Source organism: Python bivittatus, unplaced genomic scaffold (genome assembly GCF_059951505.1).
Source record: "Python bivittatus isolate LINGU-HERP-01145 unplaced genomic scaffold, Pbiv_v1 ctg000280_np1212, whole genome shotgun sequence".
Classification (NCBI taxonomy): domain Eukaryota; kingdom Metazoa; phylum Chordata; class Lepidosauria; order Squamata; family Pythonidae; genus Python; species Python bivittatus.
In genome coordinates, this window is record NW_028277066.1 from 881,158 (window position 1) to 905,838 (window position 24,681).

The window sequence follows — 24,681 nt, forward strand, 5'->3', positions numbered from 1 at the left end:
TTGACCCCACAGGGTGAGATCTTGCATGGAGCCCCAGATCAAGGGAAATTATCAGTGGTCTTGTATGTCTTCCATTTTCTAATTATTGCTCCCACAGTTGATTTCTTCACACCAAGCTGCTTGCCTATTGCAGATTCAGTCTTCCCAGCCTGGTGCAGGTCTACAATTTTGTTTCTGGTGTCCTTCAACAGCTCTTTGGTCTTGGCCATAGTGGAGTTTGGAGTGTGACTGTTTGAGGTTGTGGACAGGTGTCTTTTATACTGATAACAAGGTCCAACAGGTGCCATTACTACAGGTAACGAGTGGAGGACAGAGGAGCCTCTTAAAGAAGTAGTTACAGGTCTGTGAGAGCCAGACATCTTGCTTGTTTGTAGGTGACCAAATACTTATTTTCCACCATGATTTGAAAATAAATTCTTTAAAAGTCAGACAATGTGATTTTCTGGATTTTTTTCCCCATTTTGTCTCTCATAGTTGAGGTATACCTATGATGAAAGTTACAGGCCTCTCTCATCTTTTTAAGTGGGAGAACTTGCACAATTGGTGGCTGACTAAATACTTTTTTGCCCCACTGTATTTGAAATTGGCCACTGTGCTGGAATAAAACAATGCTCATCTGAAAAAAAAAAAAAGTAAAACCTGGCCGAATCACGCCTCAGTTGAGTTTTAAGCTGAACAGCTCAAACTGTGATGGCTGGCATGTGCATCTCTTGCACTAGCAAAAAACAGAACAGAAGAAGCAGTTTAGATTTGCCATGTACAGCAGTGTTTCTCAACCTTGGCAGCTTTAAGATGTGTGGACTTCAACTCCCAGAATTCCCCAGCCAGCCACACTGGCTAGGGAATTCTGGGAGTTGAAGTCCACACATCTTAAAGTTGCCAAGGTTGAGAAACACTGCTGTACAGTATATGAATTTTCCTTTTTGCCTATTTCCCGTGTGCAGCAGCATGGAAGAAGAGACAGGAGGCGTCTGCTCACACACGGCTTGTCTCTTCTCTTGCCCGCAGGCTCTGCAGTAGCTACCCTCAAGAACTCATCGTTCCTGTCTGGATAACAGACAAAGAGCTGGAAAACGTGTCAGGTTTCCGATCTTGGAAGCGCATCCCTGTGGTGGTTTACAGGTGGGGCCTTTCCTGAAACACCTTTCTCTCATCCCGATGATCGTTTTTGCAGGTCAGTTTGCTGAATCGCAGGGCCGGATCTCAGAGGGGCATTCCGGAGGCCTCCTTTTGCTGTCGAAGCCAACATCCTTTGAGGATAAAAGGGAGAAGATTTATATTCCTGTAAAGACAGAAAAAAGCTTCTGAACAGGCTGCCCCATAAATATCCATGCCCAATCTTTGTGAACCTTAAGAAACGTACTGAACAAAAACTGTGACATGAAATAAAGGGAAAGCATGGAACAGATGTATGACAAAGGGGAATAAAAAATACCGTAGGTTCTAGCTGAACTAGTAACTTCTTGCTGGCCTTGAGACCGAAAGACTTGTTCTCCAGCTCCATTTGTTTTCTCCTGTTCTTCACCATTCTTGTTGCTCCTCCTGATGTTTGGCCAGTGGTTCCTGCTTGATTTTCCCTTAGTCAGGCTTCGCTGGCCTCTCCCACTTTTGTCTCTGTGCTCCGTTTAGCCCTTGGCAAGAGAAAATGAGAGACATGATGGCTGGCAGAGGAGCTAAAGGAACATACTCAGCCAACCATTGACCTCTTCTATCCAGTATGAAATGTACTCCAATACAGCTCTTAGGTTTTTCTGGCATACATTTTGCATTTCCCGGGGGTTTCATTTATAATGGCGCATGGATTCCTTACTATTACAATTGCTGTCTGCATATCACCCTCTGAGTTAGTTAAGAATCATTACACTTCTATTTTACAGCAGCAAGAGGAGATGATGATGATGATGATGATGATGATGATGATGATGAAGAATTACATTTATATGCTGTCTGACTCCCAGCGATTGTGGGTGGTTTAGAAATGATTTAAAACATGGAAAACAAGACAAGAAAAATGACAAGAAACAAAACATAGAGATGGCAGAATAACAAACTGGGTGGAAACAAAACAACCTAGGTTAGAAGGAGGCTTCTGTCATCCTGGGTAAAGATCCAGGTCTTCACGGCTCTTCTGAACAACAGCAGAGTGGGGGCCCTCCGGATCTCAGGGGAAACCTTGTTCCAGAGGGTAGACACTGCAACAGAGAAAATGCACTTCTGGGGTCCTGATAGATGGCATTGCTAATTGAAGGAACCTGTAGCGCGCCAATCCCTGCCAGATCAAATCAGCTGGGGAGATGTTATGGGAGCAGGTGGTCCCTTGGGGCTTTTGGGTATAAATATGGGTGTGTGTATATGTGCCCTTTTCTGTATTTACACATGAAGTGCGCAATGTGGTCAGGGTTCACTCTGTGTGTGTGTGTGTGTGTGTGTGTGTGTACGCGCGTGTGTGCATGTGTCCCGGCCACCCCCCTTCCCCCCCGAAAGCCTTGCCAGCAACTCTGGAGCCTTTTCCAAAGTTGCAAAATGTTTTTCACACAATAGGAAAGAAGCATTTATTAAATACATGAGAATAATTGCAATCCCAGTAGTGAAATTAATGTTAAATTAATACTCAGTTTATTTCAGTCTGGGGCCCACCATCCACTTGGAACGCAGCCCTCAAAAAAAGCAGCCACATGCTGTTTTTGTTCTGAAAAAGATGGTCTGCCCCAATACTAGATGCAAGAAAGCGGGGAAATCATTTAAGCACCTTATCATGTTCTAGGACTTCAGTATTCTTAGTAGAATAAGAATAGTCTTATAAGAGTAGTAGTAATGAAACTTAGCAAACGTTCATTTCTGCTTCAGTAGGAAGAGGAGTCTTTCCCCTTTCCAATCGTTCTAGCATTTTTCAGGGTACTCGGCTCTGGATTCCTACTTAGAATCTCTGCTCAGAGAGGTAGGGCTAAATGCTGTTTCATTTTGCGGAAACGCGTGAGTATCCGCTGCAGATTACCTACAGCAGAGTACGCAAGGAATCATCATCATGTCTCTCATGTCTCAGTTGCCCACATGGACTGACTTTGGACACTCACGGATTACGTAAACTGTAGATGGGTTCCCCTGGTTCTCTCTTTTTTGAACAAAAGGCATGTCCAAACTGCTGACATTGCTGACCAGCATTAACCCAGCTGCCGAGGGCCGACTTCACGTTCTAGAGGGCTCTGCATGATTTTACAGTTATCAGCAAAAGCTGATTCAGTTTTTCGTTTTTGTTTTTCTTTCTCTTTCTCTTTATTATACTTTTTAAATGTTTTGTGGAGGCGCTGTTCATTACTGGTGTTTGAAAAACAGACAAGCAAATTCAGATCCTCTTAAGTATTCAGATATATGCCAGTTTGATGACTTGGCAGCCTGTTTCTTCACTAGTGTCCCCCAAACTCTTTAAATCCCAGTGGACATTAATTCATGCATTTTACCACAATTCTATCTCAGCAATGGCAAGTTCTGAGAGTTGTTCCACGGGGCATCAAGTCAGCTCAACTGTGAGCTTTCTAAGGCTCTAAATGCCCCTTTGTCCCACACTGCAATTAGTTCCTATGGGTCCACGTGTGACGTTACAGTGGTGCTGGGTTGATTTGTGTTTCCATGCAGGCACCAGAGCAATGGGGCGGTCATTTCTCGCTGTGGGCAGCCCGAGGTCAGCTGGTGGGGCTGGAGAAACGCTGACGACGAACATCTTGTCCAGTCAGTGGCCAAAGCCTGTGCCTCCGATTCCAAGTCAAGCAGCAGTAAGCTTGTGAATGGGAACTGTCCGCGAGAGTTCTCCAGCGGGGGAGACTTCTCGGATGCGGAGTTTGGTAAGCTCAGTCAGGCCACCTCGCTTTGTTTTCGAAAGGTGAGCTGTCTACGGAATGCAAAGGGGGAACGTCCGCAGACGAGTTAGCCGTCAGAGATTTCTGCGTCTTCCCTGGGATTCTCTGCACTGCCGTATGCTTGCGCCATGGATGCTAATCCCACGGCTGCAGTCTTGCGCATAGTCATGCTACTTTGATGGCCGTGGGGTGTAAGCAGCTGAGGTATTCCACTCCTGCAGTGCAGGGTTTATTCGTAACACTTCTGCTTCACTTTTTCTGCCAAACACATTCAGGGCCATTTTAAGAAGTATGATCTGACATAAAAGGGAGGAGGAAACTAATCAAATTCAGGGGGGCAGACGGTGCTGACAAACCACCCAAGCAGCCTAGCTATCTCGCCTGTCTCTGCTCCAACCAAGTGGTAGTGCCCAGTACAGATGCTGGATCGAGACAGACATGGAGTTTCTACCAAGAGCCACAGAGCCGCTTCTCCTGCCTGTGATATATGGCAGCCTTCCCAAAACAGCCTGCTCTACATCTGCTGGGACTGCCACTCCCCTGGCTATGCTGGCTAGGAATTCTGGGAGTGGCAGCCCTGCACATCTGGAGGGCTCCAGGTTGATATAAGGGGTGGAAGTGGGGGAGAAGGATGCACATTTGTGATCGCTACCGCAGAATTGTGTTCTTGTTTTTCCTGTTTCTTCCCCAGATTCCTCCATCTCCAATGCTTCGGGAGCAGAAAGCTTAGCCATCCAGCCTCAGAAGCTTTTGATCTTAGATGCACGATCCTATACAGCCGCAGTAGCAAACAGAGCCAAAGGAGGAGGCTGTGAATGCCCAGGTAGGTCTTGAAAGCATGTTCGTGCATTTATATACACGAGGAGGCAGAGAGCATGTCCAGACTGGCCCTGCCTGCTTCAGAAAGGTAGTCAGGAAGAAGGGAGGTGCCCGAAAATTGTAAAAACCCAAGAGGAGAATCGCTTTAGAGTATGGGTGGCTAATTTCTGACTTGCAAACTCAACTGAGCCCCTCAAAAGAGGGAGCCAAAACTGAGAGCACAGAGGTCTCTTGCTACCTTCAGCTCCTTCCAAAGTTGTGAATTTCATATGACAGAAAGGGAAGACGATAAAATACATGGGGAGTAATATTGACTCTGTGTCCCTTGGTTATAATCGCATTCACATCTAATTTAATCAAATTTAAGACTGATTGGGCCTCACTTGTTTCACGGAGGGCCTTGAAACAAAGACACACGGGGACCTCGGATCGGATTCCACAAATTATAGCTTTTCATTTCCTCTCCTTGTTTGAAGGAGAAGGCCTGGAATGACTATGGAGAGCTCCAGCTGATCTATGTAACATAAGTGACATTGGAACCTAGGATTTCTATATGCTCGATTAATCAAAACCTCCTATAAACTTAGTTAATTTTGTCCCCCAACTGTGGCATGCAGTCATTTGGGTTTACTTTATAAATGTACGAGTCAGTCAAAGACAACAGTTGCATTGCTTAAGAGACACTTCTCTATAAATCTGTAAATTGAAAGTAATCAGTCCGAAACGTTTTGAAAAACTCTGCCCAGTATGTGCTAGCCATGCATGTGCGTAGAGGTAGGGACACCAAAACTGATTAAAGTTTTGTCTGAAGTTCTGTTAAATTATTCCATCCTCATTTGCTAGACGCTCCTCTCTACCTCGAAGAGACAGCCCACCACCGCCCCGGTAGTCACAGCGCCTTAAGGGATGTGGGGGTTGAAAAGAACGTGCTCCCATTCATGTTCCAACTGATGCCAGAGAGGGCAGAGCTGGGATCCTCTCCAGCTGGCACGCTGATGCCGTAGCTTTGACTTCCCCGTTGTCATTTGCTCATGTTGCCAGCCGAGCCGGGGAGGAATCCAACTTCATTTGCTGGTGATCCAAACGTTGAATTTAAATCCACTGTTATTGATGGTGCCCACTGTCCAGTCCCAGCATAGGGGATAAATCCACGGATGTATTTCCTTTTCATTGCGTTAGAACGATTCCCTTCTGTTGTAACCATCTTTCTTTGAACTCCCAAGAGGCGGGGGAGCTAAGGGTGCTGAGCACAGCTGTGGCCAGCTTGTTTACACAGTAAAGCTTGTTCATTCAGTTCATCCCGGCCTCTTCTGAAATGCCTTCTCTTTGAAACAGAGTATTATCCGAACTGTGAAGTAGTGTTTATGGGAATGGCAAACATCCACTCTATTCGGAAGAGCTTTCAGTCGCTGCGTTTGCTCTGCACACAGATGCCAGACCCGGGAAAGTAAGTGGCCTCTGCCGGCTCTCTCCCACCCGTCGCTTCTCGCCTTAGTAGATGCGGATTTTTTTCTCCCACAAAAGGGAGGCTGGATCGTTTGACCTATATTTGAAGAAGTGGCGGGCACAAGGTTTGGTTGCTGTATTGCGCCAGCCCATAAAAGTCAAAGGAAGTTCGCTTTGGGGGTTTCCTCCCTCACGCTCCTCTGTGGTTGAAGAAGTTCCCAGGTCTGCCGTACCCTTGCAGGACCCATTTTCCAGATCACACTTGCAGCCAGTTGGCTCCCTCCTAAGTGATCTCACCATTGCAGAGTTGTGTGTACCATATTTCACAGTGCTTTTGGGTTTTGTTGTGTTTTGTTTCAAGTGACTTCCTGGCCCAGGGTTTCTCAACCTTGGCAGCTTTCAGATGGGTGGATGTCAACTCCCAGGATTCCCCAGCCAGCCTTGCAACCCCAGGAGTTGACGTCCACCCATCTCAAAGCTGCCAAGGTTGAGAAACCCTGTCCTGGCCTGTTGAGGTGTGATGTCTCCCCACATGAAACAAGTGTGTACTTCTGTACCACGCAGACCATGGGCCAGGGACAAAGGAGGAGTTACTGTCTGTCCAGAAAGGTCCTCTGATAATCTTGCTCTCGTTAACATTCTGGGGTTGGTGTTTGGGAAGTGGCTGTTTTGTCACGTGAGCGATAAGTAGATCTTTTCCAGTTGCTGCTGCTCCAGAAATGCCCAAATTACTGATTTTATTTTAATGTAGAGGTGCACAACCAGGGCTACTGGTGACCCCCGCAAAACCTTGCTCAGCTCCATTCCAAACCCTTCCCACAGTCTTCTCTCAACTGTAATGTTTAGTTTACCTGCCAAAGGAAATTACTAAGTATGTAAGGAGTGTTCTGGTTCTCTTAATTAATCAGATTAAATTTTGTTTTCACCCCACTCACTTCTTTGTCCCAGACTCCCCTGCCCCCCCAACCCAATCAAAGCCAGGGAGTGACCCTCATCCGAGGAAAACCCACACTCCGTGCTTTAAGTGAACGTGAACATCCGATTGTTGTATTTTCACATCTGCAGCTGGCTGTCAGCTCTGGAGAGCACCAAGTGGCTCCAGCACTTGTCTGTGCTTCTGAAATCAGCCTTGCTGGTGGTCCACGCGGTGGACAGAGACCAGCGACCTGTCCTGGTCCACTGCTCGGATGGATGGGACCGAACCCCACAGATCGTGGCTCTATCCAAGCTGCTGCTGGATCCCTATTACAGGACCATTGAGGTTTGTGATCATGGAATCGATCTAGATTGGGGTGCTTTTGAATTTGGGTGGTGAGGCTTTGGATGAGAGCACTTACGGTGGTGCTTCCTGAAGGAAGAGAATGCAGAGTGATAAGGTGTTTGGAGAGTACAGGGAGATAACAAGTTGTGTCCTAGAATGAATGAAGCAGGTGGAGATGAGGAGGGATTTGGGCTGCTTTTTGGGAGGGCCGAGCGACAGATCTGGCTCGTGGGGACATACCCACACACATAGCTCTCCTTGTTGCATTGCACTAAAGCATCCTCAGTGTGCTGGCACTTCCACGGGGGCTTCTTGGGGGTTTGATTCCACGTAGGTCATCTGCGGCAGGGTTACGGTTGTTACCACTGCCGTGCCTCAGAATGGCTTCAGTTGATCCACGAGGTCGAAAGGGGCTGGCCTTTTGGAAGTCATTGCCCTGTGTTTCCCTCAGGGCTTCCAAGTGCTAGTGGAGACGGAGTGGCTGGATTTTGGCCATAAGTTTGCAGACCGCTGTGGCCACGGTGAGAATTCAGATGACCTCAACGAACGCTGCCCCGTGTTTCTGCAGTGGCTCGACACTGTCCATCAGCTCCAGAGGCAGTTTCCCTGCTCTTTCGAGTTTAACGAAGCATTCCTTGTAAGTGATTATTTTTCCCACAAAGATTCCATGTCAACAATTTTAATTTATTGAACCCACAAAATCTGAATTTCCAAATCGTAGCTTTGAAGCAAAAGAGTGGCTTCGGTTCATCCTGTGACTCTGCCCTTTACTCTGGCAAAAAAAAAAAGAGTTGAGTCGCTGTTCTCAGTCTGTTCTGTGTTTATCTTTGACACAGTCTGTTCCGTTATTGTGGATTGTACATTTTGTAAGAGGAACGTGCACCCTCTGTTGGCAAAAATTTTGCAAGTGGTGGGTTCCTTTGAGAAATTCAAACAGCTGTTAAAACTGCAGGTAGCGGCTTTGCAGCTTCTGACACGAAGTCTCTCTTGTAGAACATTCACAGTTGATTTTATTCTTCATCAAATTTCTACCCCACCTTCCCTGCAAGAGCAAAAAGGCACCGTGTGTAGGAATCCATTTTTCCCCTTATAATAACCCTGTGATGTCGGCTGAATAGGGAGCGTGTGACTGGCTGAAGTCATCCACTGAGCTTCCGTGGTTGAGGGTGGACTTGAGCCCAAGTCTCAGAAGGGCTGGAAGAGGCCACCCCTTGGAGCCTTAGGGTGGGGCTGGCCAGCCTACAGGTCACACTTGCAGTCTCCCAGCTCTTGTGGCGGCGACGGCGGCCCCTCCCGTATTTCCCAACTCAGATTTCGCCATCGCAAACCAGCATTTGATGTAAGAAGCAAAAGAGCTGCTGATGGATGCGTTTTCTTTCCACTTCAACTGTAATTAATAGATGCCTTCTAAAAAGCCAAAAGACAAGTAGGGAAAAGGGTGGGGGGAAGACATCCGCCCTTCCCTTTCCAGGGGACATTGTTGTCACAGAAATGCGGTCCTGCTTTAGGGAGCTGCAGTCAGTCACAATCGCCTGGAGATGGACAAGTGGTGTTACTTGGTGTAAGAGTATTTGCACACAACTCTTGGTTATGTCGCAGACATGGTTTCTGAATCAGCAAAATGGAACTTCAGTTGGCTTTCAGCTTTCTCAGCGGAACTAAACGTGCTTAACTTGGGACAGGCCATATTTTTCATCTTTATTTTTTTTTTTCTTCTCCTGGCCATATGTAAAAGGAATTGAATTCACAAGGCAGTGAATTCCTTTCCTTTCCTTTCCTTTCCTTTCCTTTCCTTTCCTTTCCTTTCCTTTCCTTTCCTTTCCTTTCCTTTCCTTTCCTTTCCTTTCCTTTCCTTTCCTTTCCTTTCCTTTCTTTCCTTGTTAGGTTTTTTTGTTCCTAAACAAACAAACAAACAAACAAAACTAGGGCAGTTTGCATTCAGTTCTCGAACAATTTGAGTTCTCAGGTTGGTGTTACTGTATTTTAGACAGTCTCCAGTGAGTCATTTTCATTTGAATAATTTATAATCCAAGAATATTCTCAGTGTTCCAAATGAGTTATAAAATCCATTAAGCTGAATCTTTGGTGCAAGTCTAATCAGAACTAAGTACCATTCAGTAGAACTTGACTGTGTGTGGCCATTTTGAACCAATTCCTAACTGAAACTATCAGAATTAGGCACATCTTAAAAACAGAAGGCTAACATTCCTGGAATTTTTATCTTTCATTCTCTTGTTCTCAACCACCTGTTGAACAGGAATGTAGATAATCATAGTTAATAGTGCAGTTTATTTTTCTTTCTTTGTACTTCCTTGAACATTTTGAAAAAGTTCATTTTATCAAAGGTGGAGAAGGCTGCCTTGTGTCCAATGGTTGAATCTGTTAATGTGTGTAAATCAAGCATTTTATATGTATTACAATACATAATAAACCAGTTATTATTCGCCTGGTGTATGAATCAGTACATGTTGATGTATAGACAGTTTCTTCAACTGTAATAACAGAAAAGGTTTTAGTCGCTGCTGCTTATAGCCATGTGCATTCTGTTTCACGTGAAGATTTGACTCCCACACACTTAAATGTGTAGGGTTATATGGAGGAATCTTCATATGAACCAGTGTCCGAATGAATGAATGAATGAATGAATGAATGAATGAATGAATGAATGAATGAATGAATGAATTCAGTCAGTCAGTCAGTCAGTCAGTCAGTCAGTCAGTCAGTCAGTCAGTCAATTTATATGGCCATCCAATTCGCAAGAGCAACTCTGGGCAATTTACAGTTTGAAGAAGCATGCAATTAGAGAGAGAAAATAGGATACAATATCATATAATAAACCCTCAGAATGAAAAAAAAAATCCAAAAACAGGATAACAGAATAACAGAAGTAACAATAATAGCAGAAGCAATAGAGACCAACCAACCCGTATCTCTTTGCACTCTTATATTTTACACAGGCTCCTTCAATTCTCACTTCTTTAGGAAGGACTGGCTAGTTGGGGCCATCTGAGCCTCAAGAGATATGTTGTTCCATAGGGCAAGCGCTGCAACAGAGAAGACACGACCGCTCGGTTCCACTAGGTGACATTGTTTCATGGAAGGGACCTAAAGCTTGCCCACTCTGCTGGATCTCACAGGACGAGCTGAGGCAATTATTACATGGTGTAAATGTGGAGACAAGCAAGCAGACGTCCTTACTTAGGTGAACTGGCCCTCTTGACTTGTTCAGGCTAAAAGAGTAAACACCCTTTGATACCATTCTTCTTCCAAACCTTGATGGGCTTCAAATAAGCGAGTGAATGTATTCTCTCCAGTGGCATATGAGTCTACCAGCCAAGATCTCAGTAGTATCCTTTCTTGTAGGTCAAGCTGGTGCAACACACCTACTCCTGCCTCTTTGGTACATTCCTGTGCAACAACGCGAAGGAGAGAGGCGAGAAGCACACCCAAGAAAGGACCTGTTCAGTTTGGTCCCTGCTGCGAGGAGGAAACAAAGCCTTCAAAAATCTGCTTTACTCCTCCCAGTCTGAATCTGTATGTACTTGTCTTTATTCTTCTTGGTTTGCCCCCTCCTTTCTTCCAAGGAGCACAAGCTCCTCCCTTTCCCTGTTTGACTCTCACAATCGCCCTGTGAAGCAGGCTCAGCAGAGGGAGCAGCCGGCTGAGGTCATCCAGGAAGCCACGTGGTTAGCTGGTGGTTTGTTCTCAGGCCTCCTTCAGCCTAACCCAGTTTCTTCTTCCACATTGGGGCTTTATTTGTTATTTCTGCCCTCTCTGGAATAGGGGATATTGCTTTATAGTTGAACCTCATTAGAGGAAGGCAGATTTTTATTTACCGCTAACATTTCCAGGCATCTCTACTCCCAACAGCTGAGGGCGGCATAGACAGAAAATCAAAAACAAGACATCAATAGCAAACAATATCCATCATACTGACACTGACCACCAGGGGTTGATGCCAAATCTAACGTGCTCGGAATATTCTCTCCCAAACTAGGTTTTTACTTCTTTATGGAAAATCATTAGGGAGGAGGTAACTTTTATGTACGAGGGCAAGCTGTTCCATAAGAGGGTTTTTTATTACCTATAGGGTGGGGCTTTTCTGCTTGGCTCACTGAGCCCAGAGTCTGCATTTAACCAGAGAAGACAGAAGAACATCCTTGACTGTTCCTGTGTTAGATGATCTGATCCTTCTTTGTTTCTGCACTGAAGAGGCAAATTATTCGATCCCAAAAAAGATGCTAGGGACGCTTTTGAGTTGAAGGGCAACTCAGTTAAGGCGAGGAATCTTGAGGTAGAGGGACCATTCTCCTGAAACAAGCATAGCACCCTAGTGGGAAGGGTCTTGATAGCCATAACTATAATGGTGCTGCTAAGGGTGAGCAGGTCCTGACGGAAAGGCTGGATTGATAAGAGCAGTTACCTGCACGTATAGAAGCCTCCATATATGAACACAGATGCACAGCTGTATCACACGCAAACATTTTTGAGTGAATGGCGACATCGCCAGGTTTGGTTTCAGCTGGAGTTAACAACTCAAGGTTGACCAGGTGGGGAAGTTAGACATTGCAGAAGAATTTTTGTGCCTCTGCTGTCTGTCAACAGTCAGAGACTGTTGGAATAAGGGCTTGGCCCAGTGCTATAACTGGGGAAGGAAAAATACATAAAGAGATTACTGTTGTTGCATTTTATATGGAGCCACCGGGATGTCTTTATATCCTGCCACCCACCCGCAAAAGGAATGCTGCTTGAATATGCTCCTTTGACTATACCTAATAGTAAATTGCAATTTACATGGCCTCAACTTCATAATGCTATACCACTGCAGCCTTAAATATAATGCAGAATTTTCTCCACCTTTGGTAAATTGATTGGAGAACAGCAAATAGCCCATTCTATATGAAAGCTTAAAGGCTTAGAATACCCACGTGCCTTTCTGGGACAGAGGAAGTTATGTGTGATAAGTAAAGCCACTTGTCCTTTTTGTCCAACTATCTAGTTATGATGAATGTTAAGTCGGGTGCCATTTAAGATAATTTGCATTATTGGATGTTCACCCACTTTTGAAATAATTTGCTTACGTCCCAGCTGAATGAGATCAGACTAGAGTGCACGCTGTCTACGCAGACAAGGATGCTGAATTGCATTGAGAACGTTGGGTGGGCTGGCAAAGATATCTTAGTGTATATTTTGAATAGGGGGAAGATAACCCTGCGCTCTTGAATATATTCACACTTTAAATGCGGCTGAAACAAACTGTAATGCGGGTTAGGTGCAATCTCTGGTTTTCTTTCTCAGGTGCTGTATCCTGTGTGCCACGTGCGCAACTTAATGCTGTGGAGCGCAGTGTACTTGCCTTGTTCCTCACCTTCTACTCCTGTGGATGACACCTGTGCCCCTTATCCAGTCCCAGGTTCGAGCCCTGAGGATCAGCCTCTGAGCAGGTAAGCTCCGATTTCAGGGGATCTGATGACACCACATGCCCTTCTTTCACTGCCCATATGTTCAACCAACAGCAGTTGTATAAATCTACCGGTTTGTAGAAGAGCACTGTCGGCAGCAGTAGTTTGTGATGTTGTAACTGATGAATATAAATTTATCGAAAATGTAAACTCATATTTAATTACTCGTGCTATTCTTCTGTAGGCTACCAAAGACCAGGTCCTTTGACAATCTGACCACAGCCTGTGACAGCAGCATACCAACCGCTAACCGGCGTAGTAGCGACCCCAGCCTCAATGAGAAATGGCAGGAGCATCGCCGATCCCTGGAGCTCAGCAGCCTTGGGAATCCAGGAGACGATCCCTTTGATGGTGAAAGTTTGGGCAAGCAAGGCAGGATCGCGGTTGGAGCAGAGCTTTCAGTAGCTGTGGCCGAAGGGCAGATGGAAAACATCTTGCAGGAAGCTACCAAAGAAGAAGGAAGCCTTGAGGAGAATATGAGGTATAGTCAAGAAAGAGCAGGGAAGGAAGGAGAAGAGGATCTCATGCTAGATAAGGAAAGCAGGACTGAACACCTGGGTGGTTCTGCTAATAACAATGTTTATGAAAAGTCTGACATGGATGCAGAAACCGTATTAGACAATCCAGTTTCTAACCAACAGGTGGTATCACAGGGTGCTTCTGAGCTTCAAGGACAAGAGGATGAGCACCTGGCTGTCTCTCATGCTGTCCAGAAGCCAACTCAGGGGAGAGAGCTACAACTTGGCTTTTTGGACAATCCTGGAAATAGTGAAGTTTCAAGAGAGGAGGAGGAGGAGGAGGAGGAGGAGGAGGCGAGTGTTAGTAGAAGTTCAGCAGAAGTTGAAAATGCTCCTGGTGCCGCCCATCCCGTTCCATCTTTACTTGTAGGACATGAGGCAGGAACACCAAATATGGAGAGTTCAACAGAAACCTTAACAGAAGTAGGAGCCAGGGCAGAATGGGCGCAGAACGTGTCTTCCCGTTTGCACCATCCCATGGACAACAGCATTGATGAACTTTCCCAGACTGTTGAGAATAGGCTGGAGAGGGAGGGCTTGATGGACCCACACAAGTTGGCAGCAGCTCTAAATAGGACTCCTTATAGCAGCAACCCTTCCCTGTGTGCCTTGCCTTTAGCTGACTATAAAGAGGTCGTCTGTAACGGAGATCTGGGATCTGAGAACAAGACGACTGAGAGCCCTGTGGGGTTTGGTGCTCCTCAGAAATACGCTGCACCCAATGGGCACTGCATGAATGGAGAAGAAAGCAGGATGAAAATTCCCCTGAGCCGGCAAGTCTCCACCGCCAGCTGCAGTTCTACCCCACTGCATCCACGGAGCCTGCATCACAAATGGGTTCACGCCATTCCAGGCCGGCAGCAGACGGCGAGCAGCCCAGACCAGCCTGCCCGGAATCATCTGGATGATGATGGGATGCCGATCTATGCTGACATCATTCAGCAGCGCCTCCGCCAGATCGAAAGTGGGCATCAGCAGGAGGTGGAGAGCTTGAAGAAGCAGGTGCAGGAGCTGCGAAGCCGCCTGGAAAGCCAGTATCTGAATAGCTCGCTGCGCTTTAATGGGGACTATGGGGACGAAGTGGTAAGTACCAGGGCCTCTGCTCTACTCTGCTCTGCTCAAGCCACCCGTACTGGCCAGGGCACAAATGCAGGACAGATAACAGCCCCAGACAAATGGCTGTGCTGGACACGTGTGGCACATTGATGACTTGGAAGCAGGACTGGGGAGGGGCACCCAGATGAAACAGCTTTCTAGTTTGGCCCCTTGGTATTAATTCTTAATCAGGTTGGGCATCTTGATGGCTGTTTACAAGGCTGGCTACTTCATTTTGAAGGAGATGCATGTGTTTAATCAGTAAATGTTTGGTTGGGGAGAGAGTTGCCTTTAAAAATTATTTCATTTAATTATTTCATTTTGGGGGGGTGTTTGCAGCTTGTTCATCTCTTAACTGGTTTCTCATACTTGGTTAAGCCATACTTTTTACCTAATCACAGGTTGTCAAAGAAACTAGAAATTGGTTGCATTCACATAGCGTGTTAAGTCAAAACTGAAGAAAGTATATTCTGGTGCAATGCACTGTGCGCTGTGTGAACTGCGCTGTAGTCTAGAACCATCTAACAAGGAAACTAGGGTAGAAAGCCAGTTGGCTGGTCTAGCAAGTTTGGGGCAGGAACAACCGTCTGCTGATTCATCTGAGTGAGATGTTGGTAAAATTGCCTGCTGGCTAGGATCCAGTCCCTGCTGAATTCTTGGTCCAAGTTTTCTGAATATATGTTCTGCTGAGGTTGATACAAATCTCCAAGACAGTTGTTTGCTTTTCAGATAGTAATGGGTGTCTGCTTCACTGAAAGGTTTTTTTCTTTCTGAGTTTAATCCAGAAATTCTACTCTCAGCTCCTGGCTTGAATCTTGTGTGTTTCAATGGGAAGAACAAGCAGGATACATTTCCTGTTTGAGGCTAAGGCTTCTGAGACCCTCTTCAGAACTAGCTTAACAGGAGTCATAATAAAAAAAGTAAAGTTCCCCAAACACTGTTTGCTTTTAAGATCCTGCCCGTTCTAGATGTGGACTTCTACTTTCTTCTTTGTGTGCTTCTAGTGAAGGAGCATTCTCAGAAAAAAGTGTATTTGCCGCAGGGCTGCAAAAGCCCCATCTGAGGAAGCCAGCACGGGAGCTGTTCCGCGGAGTGACGGAGCCCACAGGAGAAACGAGGCTTCCCAGAATCCTCCTCCTGCTCAAGGAAATGCCTGCCTGGCCCCTGCTGTCACGGGCCCTCTCTTTCCTCCTCCATGTTGCTTAACGGTTTTGCCCAAATGTTAAATCCAGGAGTATGTTTATATACCTGTGGTGCACAGATGCATTGCTCCCATATCTTTTTTCTTACGAGGTTAATACCTGTGGCTGATATTCTCCGGTACTACTGTAGAAGAAGCTGGGAATCTAAGTATCCCTGGGGCCAGGGTTTCGCAACCTTGGCCATTTTAAGAGGTGTGGACTTCAACTCCCAGAATTCTTGCTGGCTGGGGAATTCTGGGAGTTGAAGTCCACCCCTCTTAAAGGTGCTGAGGTTGAGAAACACTGCTATACCCTATCTCACTATTTCTCAATCTCAGCACCTTTAAGAGGGGTGGACTTCAACTCCCAGAATTGCTGGCTGGGGAATTCTGGGAGTAGGAGTCCATACAGCTGAAAGGCTGAGAAATCCTGCCTTGGGAATTCCAGTATTCACTGTGGGCATGTTTGCAGCCCCGTGAGGGTTTCTTGCACCTCCTTTCTTTAAGTAGCTGTCCTGTAAAAACAGGGGTCAGCGCGCACGCCGTGCCTTCAGCATCCTATCAAAGAAATTTCAAGCCTGAAGTAACATTTTCATCATTAGCACAAGCTAATATATCCCTCACCAGTTTTAACACTGGTTTCAGTTTTCTGGGGAGGTAGTTTTCCAGAGTAAGTGAGGATGATAGAATCAGCTTTCCCAACCCCGCTTTTCCCAACCTCTAATCTGATTGCTCCCAACAGCAGATGTAGAAGATTCCCTGTTCTCAGCTGCTAACCCATTCCATGGACTGGGAGTAGGTTACGCTCAGCTGTGTTTATTTGCCAACAGACTTCAATACCTGACTCGGAAAGCAATCCGGATCACAACTGTTTGTCTCGCTGCAGTACAGAGATTTTCTCTGAAGCCAGCTGGGAGCAGGTGGATAAACAGGACACAGAGGTACAGGCCAAAATCCATCTCCGGAGCCTTCTCGTTATATAAGCACATGATATACTAACGATGCTGCTGTGTGATGACTCCTAACACTGGTCTTTATACACTTTCTTCCTTGACTCTGTTGCCTCAAAAACCTTTCAATCTCTGTGCCTGGGCCAAAGAGTCGCTGCTTTCGGTTCTGCCTTTGGGGAGTGATGAAAGCCATTTTTGGATTTGCACACAGGCGGTATGTTTGGCTCTGGAAGCGTGTAGAGGGAAGACGTTTTGTTATGGCTTTCGCAGAGATCAAGCAAAGTGGGCTTTGGATTACTCTGCCAGAAGAATCTTCAGGGTTTTTTCCTCCTCTTGTCTTCTCCCTTCCAAATGCTGGAGCTTCTCTATAAATCATGTTTTGGGGTTTTTTGGCTGTTTTCTTGCTGCTTTTATGCTTATGCATTGGTGTTATATTTGAAAGCAAGGGCTCTCTTGTCTTTGTAGGTGACACGGTGGCTTCCTGATCACCTGGCTGCGCACTGTTACGGCTGTGACAGCGTCTTCTGGCTTGTCAGCAGAAAGCACCACTGCAGGTATTGTGCTTCACGGGCGGGGTGAGGGAGGGGATGAGCCCATATTGGTGCCGCCAGTGCAGTCCTTTGGAGTTACTGCTAGGCCTTTGGACCTCTGACCGGCATCCTTCCCTGTTAGAGCAGCTCCCTAGCCAAAGCATCCAGCTGTAGAGCAAGTAGGACAGCAGGCAGATGTTGTTTTCCAGTGCTTCCACTGTCACCACCAGCTGCAGCTCTCCCCGTTATTTTGCTCTTGTCACTTCGCTCATCTAATCTGTTCTTCTGCATCTCTGGCCCATGAGTAAAATTATAACACCTCTTACACTCTACCATTTCTAGACTGTACTTTCAAATGTTCAAAATGCTTATATTTGAAACATTTTCAGATCATCTTTACAGAACCCTGCAGTAATATATACCTGTATTTTATCTCCACATTGCAAAGGTGGGCGTGAGGCTGAGAGTAGTTTGCCTGAAGCAGCCCATTTGGTTCATGGTAGAAGCAACACTGAACTAGAGTCTTCCTGGATCTCTAGTTAATGAATCTGCCAATGACTCTAGTGGAATTTGTTGGGTTTGTCTGAATAGTTTTGGCCAACATTTTCTTCTGGTCGCCTTAACAACTGTTACTAGTGTCCAGAGCTCCAGACTCCTTGGTGGCTTTGTAATGAGAATTTGCTGTAAATCCTGATTTAAAGCTCATAAAGTCTTCTTAGACCTTGGATTCTACAAGCTAGTTAAAGAATAGTGCAGTCCCTCTGCTCTGCATCTGCTGTCATCCTCTTTGCTCAAGATAAATTGTGGCCTGAAGCAGGACATGGTAAATTCTCCCACCCCCATTCCACAATAACTTGAGGTGCATCCCCCATGGAAAGGGATTGCCCAGTCTTCATGAAGACAGATCCTTGGGTTTCCTAATCTTTGGCTCCTCGTGGCACTGAAACCCATTGCGTGCAACAGATGCTTCTTGGGCTAAGAACACAGCCTGCTGTACCCAGTTGAAGAAGAGGTGTCATTGTCTTGCTCTGTTAATATCAGCCACTAGGTAGACTAGACTGGAAAATCAACTCCACAGGAAGACTAGAACTATACTTGAGATAGGCTGTAACAACAGGATCTTGCAAGTCTGATTGTGCTAGACCTCCTCCTCCTCCTTTTTGAATAGTGAATTAGGGTGGTGTCTGCCTGAGTGGCTTCTAAATGTTGTTTCGTTGCTCTGGACTTAATGTTTCAGCCCCTTTTGCCTAAGTAATGGTTCCTGCCTATTTCTGTCAAGGTCCTCTCTTTTACTCTTTACAGTTAACTCGAGTACTGTTACCAGAGGAACCAGTCTTGCAGAGTGGGCTGCCTCATCTCATTTTCTCTTGCTAACTTGTCCCATTTCCCATCAAGCAGATCAGTGTCTTCCCTCTTTAAATCTTTTTGGGCTTATGCATCTGGCATTACGTATCTGGCTTGTACTTCACCTTATTCTGCTTTGGAGATCAGGTCAGCCCTAGTACAAGCAGCTCTAGCAGACAAGAAGCTGTGGGGATAATGTCTCAGTACCTTTCTGTATCCTGTTTTCTCCAGTTTACAATGGGCTTCCAGGTACCTTCCCACCCAGGCACTGACCAGACAGGTTGAGCTCAGCTTCAGTAAGATGGCTGCATCGTATGCCATCAGAATATGCCCTAGTATGATTCAGTTGTTATGCTTTATTTTATTTTATTTTACTTTATTAACACCATTCAACCCCAAGCAATATCATTTTGATACTGAAGCTGTAGGGTTGTGTCCTTTATATTCCCCCACTTCACCCTAGTTGCCTTCCTAGAGCAGGTAAAGATAAATTCTTCTCACTGGAGCCCACTTGTGTTTCTGCATGAGTTCTTGACATGCCTCCTGATTGGAAATAAGTGAGCTCAGGGTAGCTTGTCCTGTAGAGATACAGCTGGCAGCCTCAGTGGATGGCTAACGTAGGTGTGTAGGAACTGAATGTGTTACTTGTAGCTCACAGTATAAGGGTTTTTCTTTATAATGTGCATTATGGAAGATTGACCAGTTTCTTTTTCAAAAGTGCATAACCCCACTCTCAGGCAAGAGCAGGTGTTGGCAAGCCAAGGCCCTCCAGGTAGGGCTGCATCCTTCATTATTGGCAGTGCTGGCTGAGGTTGCTGGGACCTGTAGCTTGCAGCCTCTAGGGAGCCACAGGTTTCCCATTCCAGGGCGAAAAGATGTCAGTGGCACTTTTTCAACTTCTCTGGTTTAGAGTCTGCTCTGAGCTTTTTCTCCCCTCCTTGCAGGAACCCTGAACACGTTGATCAGACTTGGTGAGCATTTGCGTCAGCCTCTGTTGTCTGTCTGCATTTCTCCGATCACATCTCCAGACTAACATTTGCCTTTTTCCTCCCTGATTCCTTTGCCCAGAAGTCATAAAGTGCAAACAGCCAATAGGATGTTGAGTCCCGGCCTTTTTGTTTAACATTGGACGCTGCCAGTGTCTTACCTGAGAGATGTTTCACTTGCAACAGCAGATGGTTCGTTTACGCTGCTCCATCAGCAGATTATTTCGGTCTTGGTCTTGCTGGTATTATGGGCGACTGATGGTAGTTCGCAGGTTCTTGAACAATCACCCCAGAAAATCTAAAAACAAATAATAGAGTTACGGTTAGGGTTAGGGTTTTAAGCTTTAACACCAAGGACAAAACTTAGATAAAAAAGAATGATTGGAAGACAAAGCAATATTGTCCATAGAATCACCTTTGTTAGACATGTGGATTAGCAAGGACTGTGACTCTGAGAATAAACTTTAGGACTCTGGCAAAAAGAAAAAGTGAATGGGCATGGATCCTGTTTGGGGGCAATATGATCTCTGAGTGAGATTTGGACAGATATACCCTGGCAGAAAATTCCATAAACAGCCTCTGATTCTCAAAATAGCCAGGAGTTCCTCTCAGAAGTAAACTCTCGTCCTATAGCAGAGATTCTGCTGTGATCTTTTCTACACCTGATCCACAATGCTGGTTTGACTAGAGGGTTATTTTAGGATTTTGTTTGGGGTCATACTTCTCTCTCCCTCTCTGTCTCTCTCACTAAAGTTCCACTCCTACTGTTTTTGTTTGGTTCTGTTTTTCCCTTTCTAACAGCAGTACTGTTTTGAGTCCCTAGGAAGATTTCAGAATCTCCTATCCCAGTCTAGCTTCACTTTCCTAATAGAAAGATTACAGCTTGATGTTTGAAGGCTGCTTCACCTGGTGTCAGGGTGGTTGTTGCTTTTTTAAAGGCTCCCCTTTGCTTGCAGCTACATTAAAGATAACATAAAGCAGAATCGCATCCAGGTTCTGAAGCTTAGATCAGAGGGGCAAGTTGTTCTGTTGCATCCTTTTGGCCAGTCAGCTGCCTCACCTCTCTCTAGGTAAGCTGCGTCAGGTACTGATTAGGACCTTGGTGTGAAACGCGGAAGGTCTCCCTCCCTTCCTGCCTGCCTAGGTTCTGGGGGTGAGGAATTCTGACATAGGGACCGTGTCAATCGGTTTGAGAAAGTGAGGCAGTAAGCAACAAGGGTGCGGTTGCATCGGGTCTGGTGACCAGATGACCCCCCACCCCCCACCCAAGGTGCATGTGCTAGAACGCCCCTGCTGATTGACAGCTGACCAGTCTCTCAGCTGCTGCATCGCTCACATGTGGACTGTGTCTTGTTTTCCCTGGCTGCTTGCTGTGTGACTTTGCATGGCCCTAGTTGATTCACAGGCTCTAAGTGCTGAAGCCTCAATGGGCGACAGTGGACTTCCTCCGAGCCCTGTCATCTTCTCGGGTGACGTGATTAGCTTGTCATTGTCAGGATCGGTTGGCATCTAAGTTTGGGAATCCTCTGGAGGCAGAGTTCAAGTGTCCCATTGCACCCAACGCAGACATTTGTGATTCAACGGGGCTTTATAGAATATACCCTTTTTTCGCCCCTTCAACTCCCTGGCATTGCAGGAATGGCGCCGCCTCGTGGTCCATCCTGAAGAGAAGGAGCTTCAGCCTCTACTCCTGGTGTTATTCTTCGACAAGTAACCCAAGGGGGCTCCTTTTCTGCGTAATCAAACCGTGCGGTTCCTGTTTGAAAGTTGCGTTTCTGCATTGCAAACTCACGTTCCTGTTTTTTTCTTCCTGTTTCTGACCGAAGGAATTGTGGAAATGTGTTTTGCTCCAGCTGCTGTAACCAGAAGGCACCGGTCCCCAGCCAACAACTCTTCGAACCCAGCCGGGTCTGCAAAACCTGCTACAGCAGCTTGCATCCCAGTAGCTCCAGCCTCGACCTTGAACTGGACAAACCCATTGCTGCCACCTCAAACTGAGGCTCCAGCCTGGAAGGAAAGCTGGGACAGGACAAAGCTGCCTTTGTCCCTTAAGGAGACACGCCAATTCGTGGTGGACTGGAGGAGCTGTGCACTTTGGCGCTGGAAGTACAGGTTACTGCTCAGAGGGAGAGGAGGATGGGTAGATAGATCCTGGCGGAGCATTCCTTTCCCACTGTTACTTCCCGTTCCCTTGTCATCCTCCTTATGTACATTTAGCGCGGATTTTGCAGGAAGACTGTGGAAGGGGTCTAAGTCTGGAATCTTCCTGAAGGCGTCGAACTGCCCTGCTGTCGAACTGCACTGCAGGCAGGCCGTTCTCCCTTGCCGAGAAGAGAGGAAGGCGAATTGCCAGAGAGGTTGGGAATACCTGGAGCGTTAGGACTAGGGCTTTCAGTCACTCCTGTTACTTCCCAGCAGCCCCTTGCTGTTTGGAGAGTTGTTGCTGCTAGAAGAAACGGAAACTGCCTTCTCAAAAGAACTCTCCCCCTCTCTGTTCTCAAGAGTGGGGCGGGTTATTCCTGTTACACGAATGCCCGGGGTTGATTGGCAGATCCCCACACTGGGCAGTTCTCAGCCAGCGCCGGCCAGCTCGTGGCCAAGAGCGGGAGGAGCCTGGGCCACTTGGCTAAAGAAGATGCTTGCTTGCTCTGAGGGAAGTGAGAGGGGAAGGGGTTGTTTTAAACTGGCACCCCACTGTAAAATTCTGTACATCTGTTTTTATTTTTATTTTGTAAAGGAATTGGTGCCTAGGCTTGACGGTAGCTTTTCAAATGCCTCTCCTTGCCCCCATTTTAAACCTAGTTTACACAGAAAGTAGAGCTGCTTCACTGCACTCAATAGGCTGTGTGCAAAGTCAGATGGCCTAATGGCGTTGAGGTGTCCTTTTCACAAAACAACCCCATAAAGCTAGAGTGCGATGGTTTTACTTTGCTCTATAGCTGGTTAGAAAAGATGGGTTTGCTGGTGCCCCCAAAATGAGGTATTAGGCGAATGTATAACTTGGCCAGAACAAATTTAAAATGCTTTCCTTACAATAAATCAACTTTTTTAATGTCACCCCATCAACATTTGATAGAGTCCTCCTATTTTTCTAAGTTTTATAATCCCCCCCTCTTTAAAATATACTCAGCTTATGGTTTTGGAGGGGGAGGAAGAATTCTAATGTGTTTTGGAGAATTTATAGTCCATGGTAAGATGCCTGAATACATCCTCAGTATCCTCCTTTCTCTTTTCCCCTCACCTGCTTTGTCTTGGAGAATTTGGATTGGGAAATGCAATTCCTTTCTGTGTCACCATTTCAAACACCTTCCATATAATGCCTTCTCTGTGACATTAATTTTTACACATTACAGATCTACACACTATCCTTGAGCATCATGTGGGAAGTTCCCACACCCAGAACTGCCGTAAGTGCACAACCCTGGCATGAAGCTCTGTCTAGCGTGCAAGATCCATAAAGAACAAGCTACATAATAATGGGCATAGAATGAACGAGAAACACAACACACAGGCCGTTCTAAGCGTTTATACTGTAATAACTAGACTGGTCTTCTAAAGGGAAACTGTTTAGTGAACCTGTTGCCAAGGAGGAAATATAAAAGTGAGGCTGTCCAAACTCATGTTTTAGAAGTTTTAGTCTTCATACTGATTTACAGAGGAAAGATGTCGCCCGACTTCATTCTCGATGTTTCAGTTTTCCCATGTTGTTTGTGAAAGCTGCATGTGTTGTGTAGAACAAAATAATGCAGGGAAGGCATTTGAGAATGAGGATCAAAGTTCCAGGAGTGTGTAGCCAGAGGCGTTGCATCCCTAATGCAGCCAGGGTGTACCTTCTTGGCACTCCTTGTTTTCTTCCAACTGGGAGAACCAGTACAAAATTTCAATGTGGCTTTTTAATAATGAATGAAATACTCGGGGAAAATCAGCAGAGATACACAGTTCCAGGTTGTGAAAGTGGAAACAGGTTACTGAAGTGTCATACAGAATGCTGGCTAATCTATACTTTTCCAATAAAATTGGTGTGTAGAGAGACATTAAAAAAAAAAAAAAGAATAATAAAGGGGAATGGTATTGTGTGATGCACTGAGCCAGTGTGATTTTATGGTACAAACAGATGATGAAAATAAGGTCTAATGTTCAGCAATTCATACTAACAGGTGCCAAGAGGTTCCGATACGGGTTTTGGGGGTCTGTGATGTACAGTGTGAATAAACGCTTGCAGCTCTTAGTCTTTTGAACCAATGAAGCACTTTTTTTATTAATATTTTTCCCATTGGATGTGAAGCAGGAAACCTGGCTCTGTGCGTGTGTGTGAGTGTGTGTGCGCGTGCTACATAGATCTTCTAAAGAGCAAAACTACTTTTATATTTTTCATTTTTTTGTCAAATGTAGACTTAAATACTCTAGAATGATTAAATATATAAATAAAAGTGAAATAAACTTTAGAGTTTGTGCACAGGAACAATTGTTGACCTACTTCCTAATTTTTATCTGCCCCAATCCTTGTTTTGGTATTTCCTCCTGCTGAAATAGATCAGTCTGGAGGTTTCTCTCTTCCTAAGATTTCCCTTAATTTCAAGGCCATCACATTTAAAAGCTAGCCAAATGATTTTATTCTCCCAGATAGCTATAAGGAATACTCTTTATATTGCTTGAAGACTAGACTAGATTCCAGTGCATTTCTAGTTCTGGAGCAAGTTAGTAATCTTCACTGGGAGTCAGTAAACTATCTGTTTTGGTACCTGTTAATCATCTTCCTTGCAAAGTTTGTGGAATTTAAAAATTTGGTGTCCTCCTTTGGGACTGAGGGCTGGAGAGGACTGGAATCAGTTTCCTGAGAATCTTGAATGTGGTTTGAAAAGGCACCCTCATGAGGTTGAAAACACTAAAGTACACTCCTGTGAAGAGATAATGGTATATCCTATATAAGTACACTGCAGCACTTTTCTGTATTCCCAGTTAATTGTGCTAATCACTCCTTACACAGTTGGTTTTCTCAAGCGACACAATTCATATATCTTTGAATAAACCAAGAACTCTTTCTGGCCCTCTTTTTATTTGTTCTATTTGGCAAGCCTCATTTTGTTTAAAGCCTTCCTTGCTGCCTCCTCTGTTCAGTCTGTAGAAACCCTTGCTTATGCACTAATGCGAGACTTTGTATGAATGTGTGGGTTTGGCAAGACTCACGTGCCAGAACTCTGCAGTCATCTTGGAATTCCACGGCAAGACCAACATA

The 24,681-nt window shown here is 45.6% G+C and overlaps 1 protein-coding gene across 1 annotated transcript in view; it reads left to right on the forward strand.

The window, feature by feature from the left end:
* MTMR3 (myotubularin related protein 3) overlaps nucleotides 1–23,683 on the forward strand; it is a gene marked incomplete at its 5' end in the record, with an annotated part of 61,212 nt that extends 37,529 nt beyond the window's left edge. The window contains 13 exons of the mRNA XM_088143159.1: nucleotides 1,009–1,122; nucleotides 3,634–3,839; nucleotides 4,546–4,677; nucleotides 6,009–6,120; nucleotides 7,185–7,380; nucleotides 7,832–8,017; nucleotides 10,744–10,914; nucleotides 12,679–12,824; nucleotides 13,027–14,443; nucleotides 16,466–16,576; nucleotides 17,051–17,139; nucleotides 19,404–19,430; nucleotides 21,272–23,683. Coding sequence (XP_087999285.1) covers nucleotides 1,009–1,122; nucleotides 3,634–3,839; nucleotides 4,546–4,677; nucleotides 6,009–6,120; nucleotides 7,185–7,380; nucleotides 7,832–8,017; nucleotides 10,744–10,914; nucleotides 12,679–12,824; nucleotides 13,027–14,443; nucleotides 16,466–16,576; nucleotides 17,051–17,139; nucleotides 19,404–19,430; nucleotides 21,272–21,443 — 3,079 coding nt within the window. The remainder of the gene's footprint in view (nucleotides 1–1,008; nucleotides 1,123–3,633; nucleotides 3,840–4,545; nucleotides 4,678–6,008; nucleotides 6,121–7,184; nucleotides 7,381–7,831; nucleotides 8,018–10,743; nucleotides 10,915–12,678; nucleotides 12,825–13,026; nucleotides 14,444–16,465; nucleotides 16,577–17,050; nucleotides 17,140–19,403; nucleotides 19,431–21,271) is intronic.
* Nucleotides 23,684–24,681: the final 998 nt, after the last annotated feature.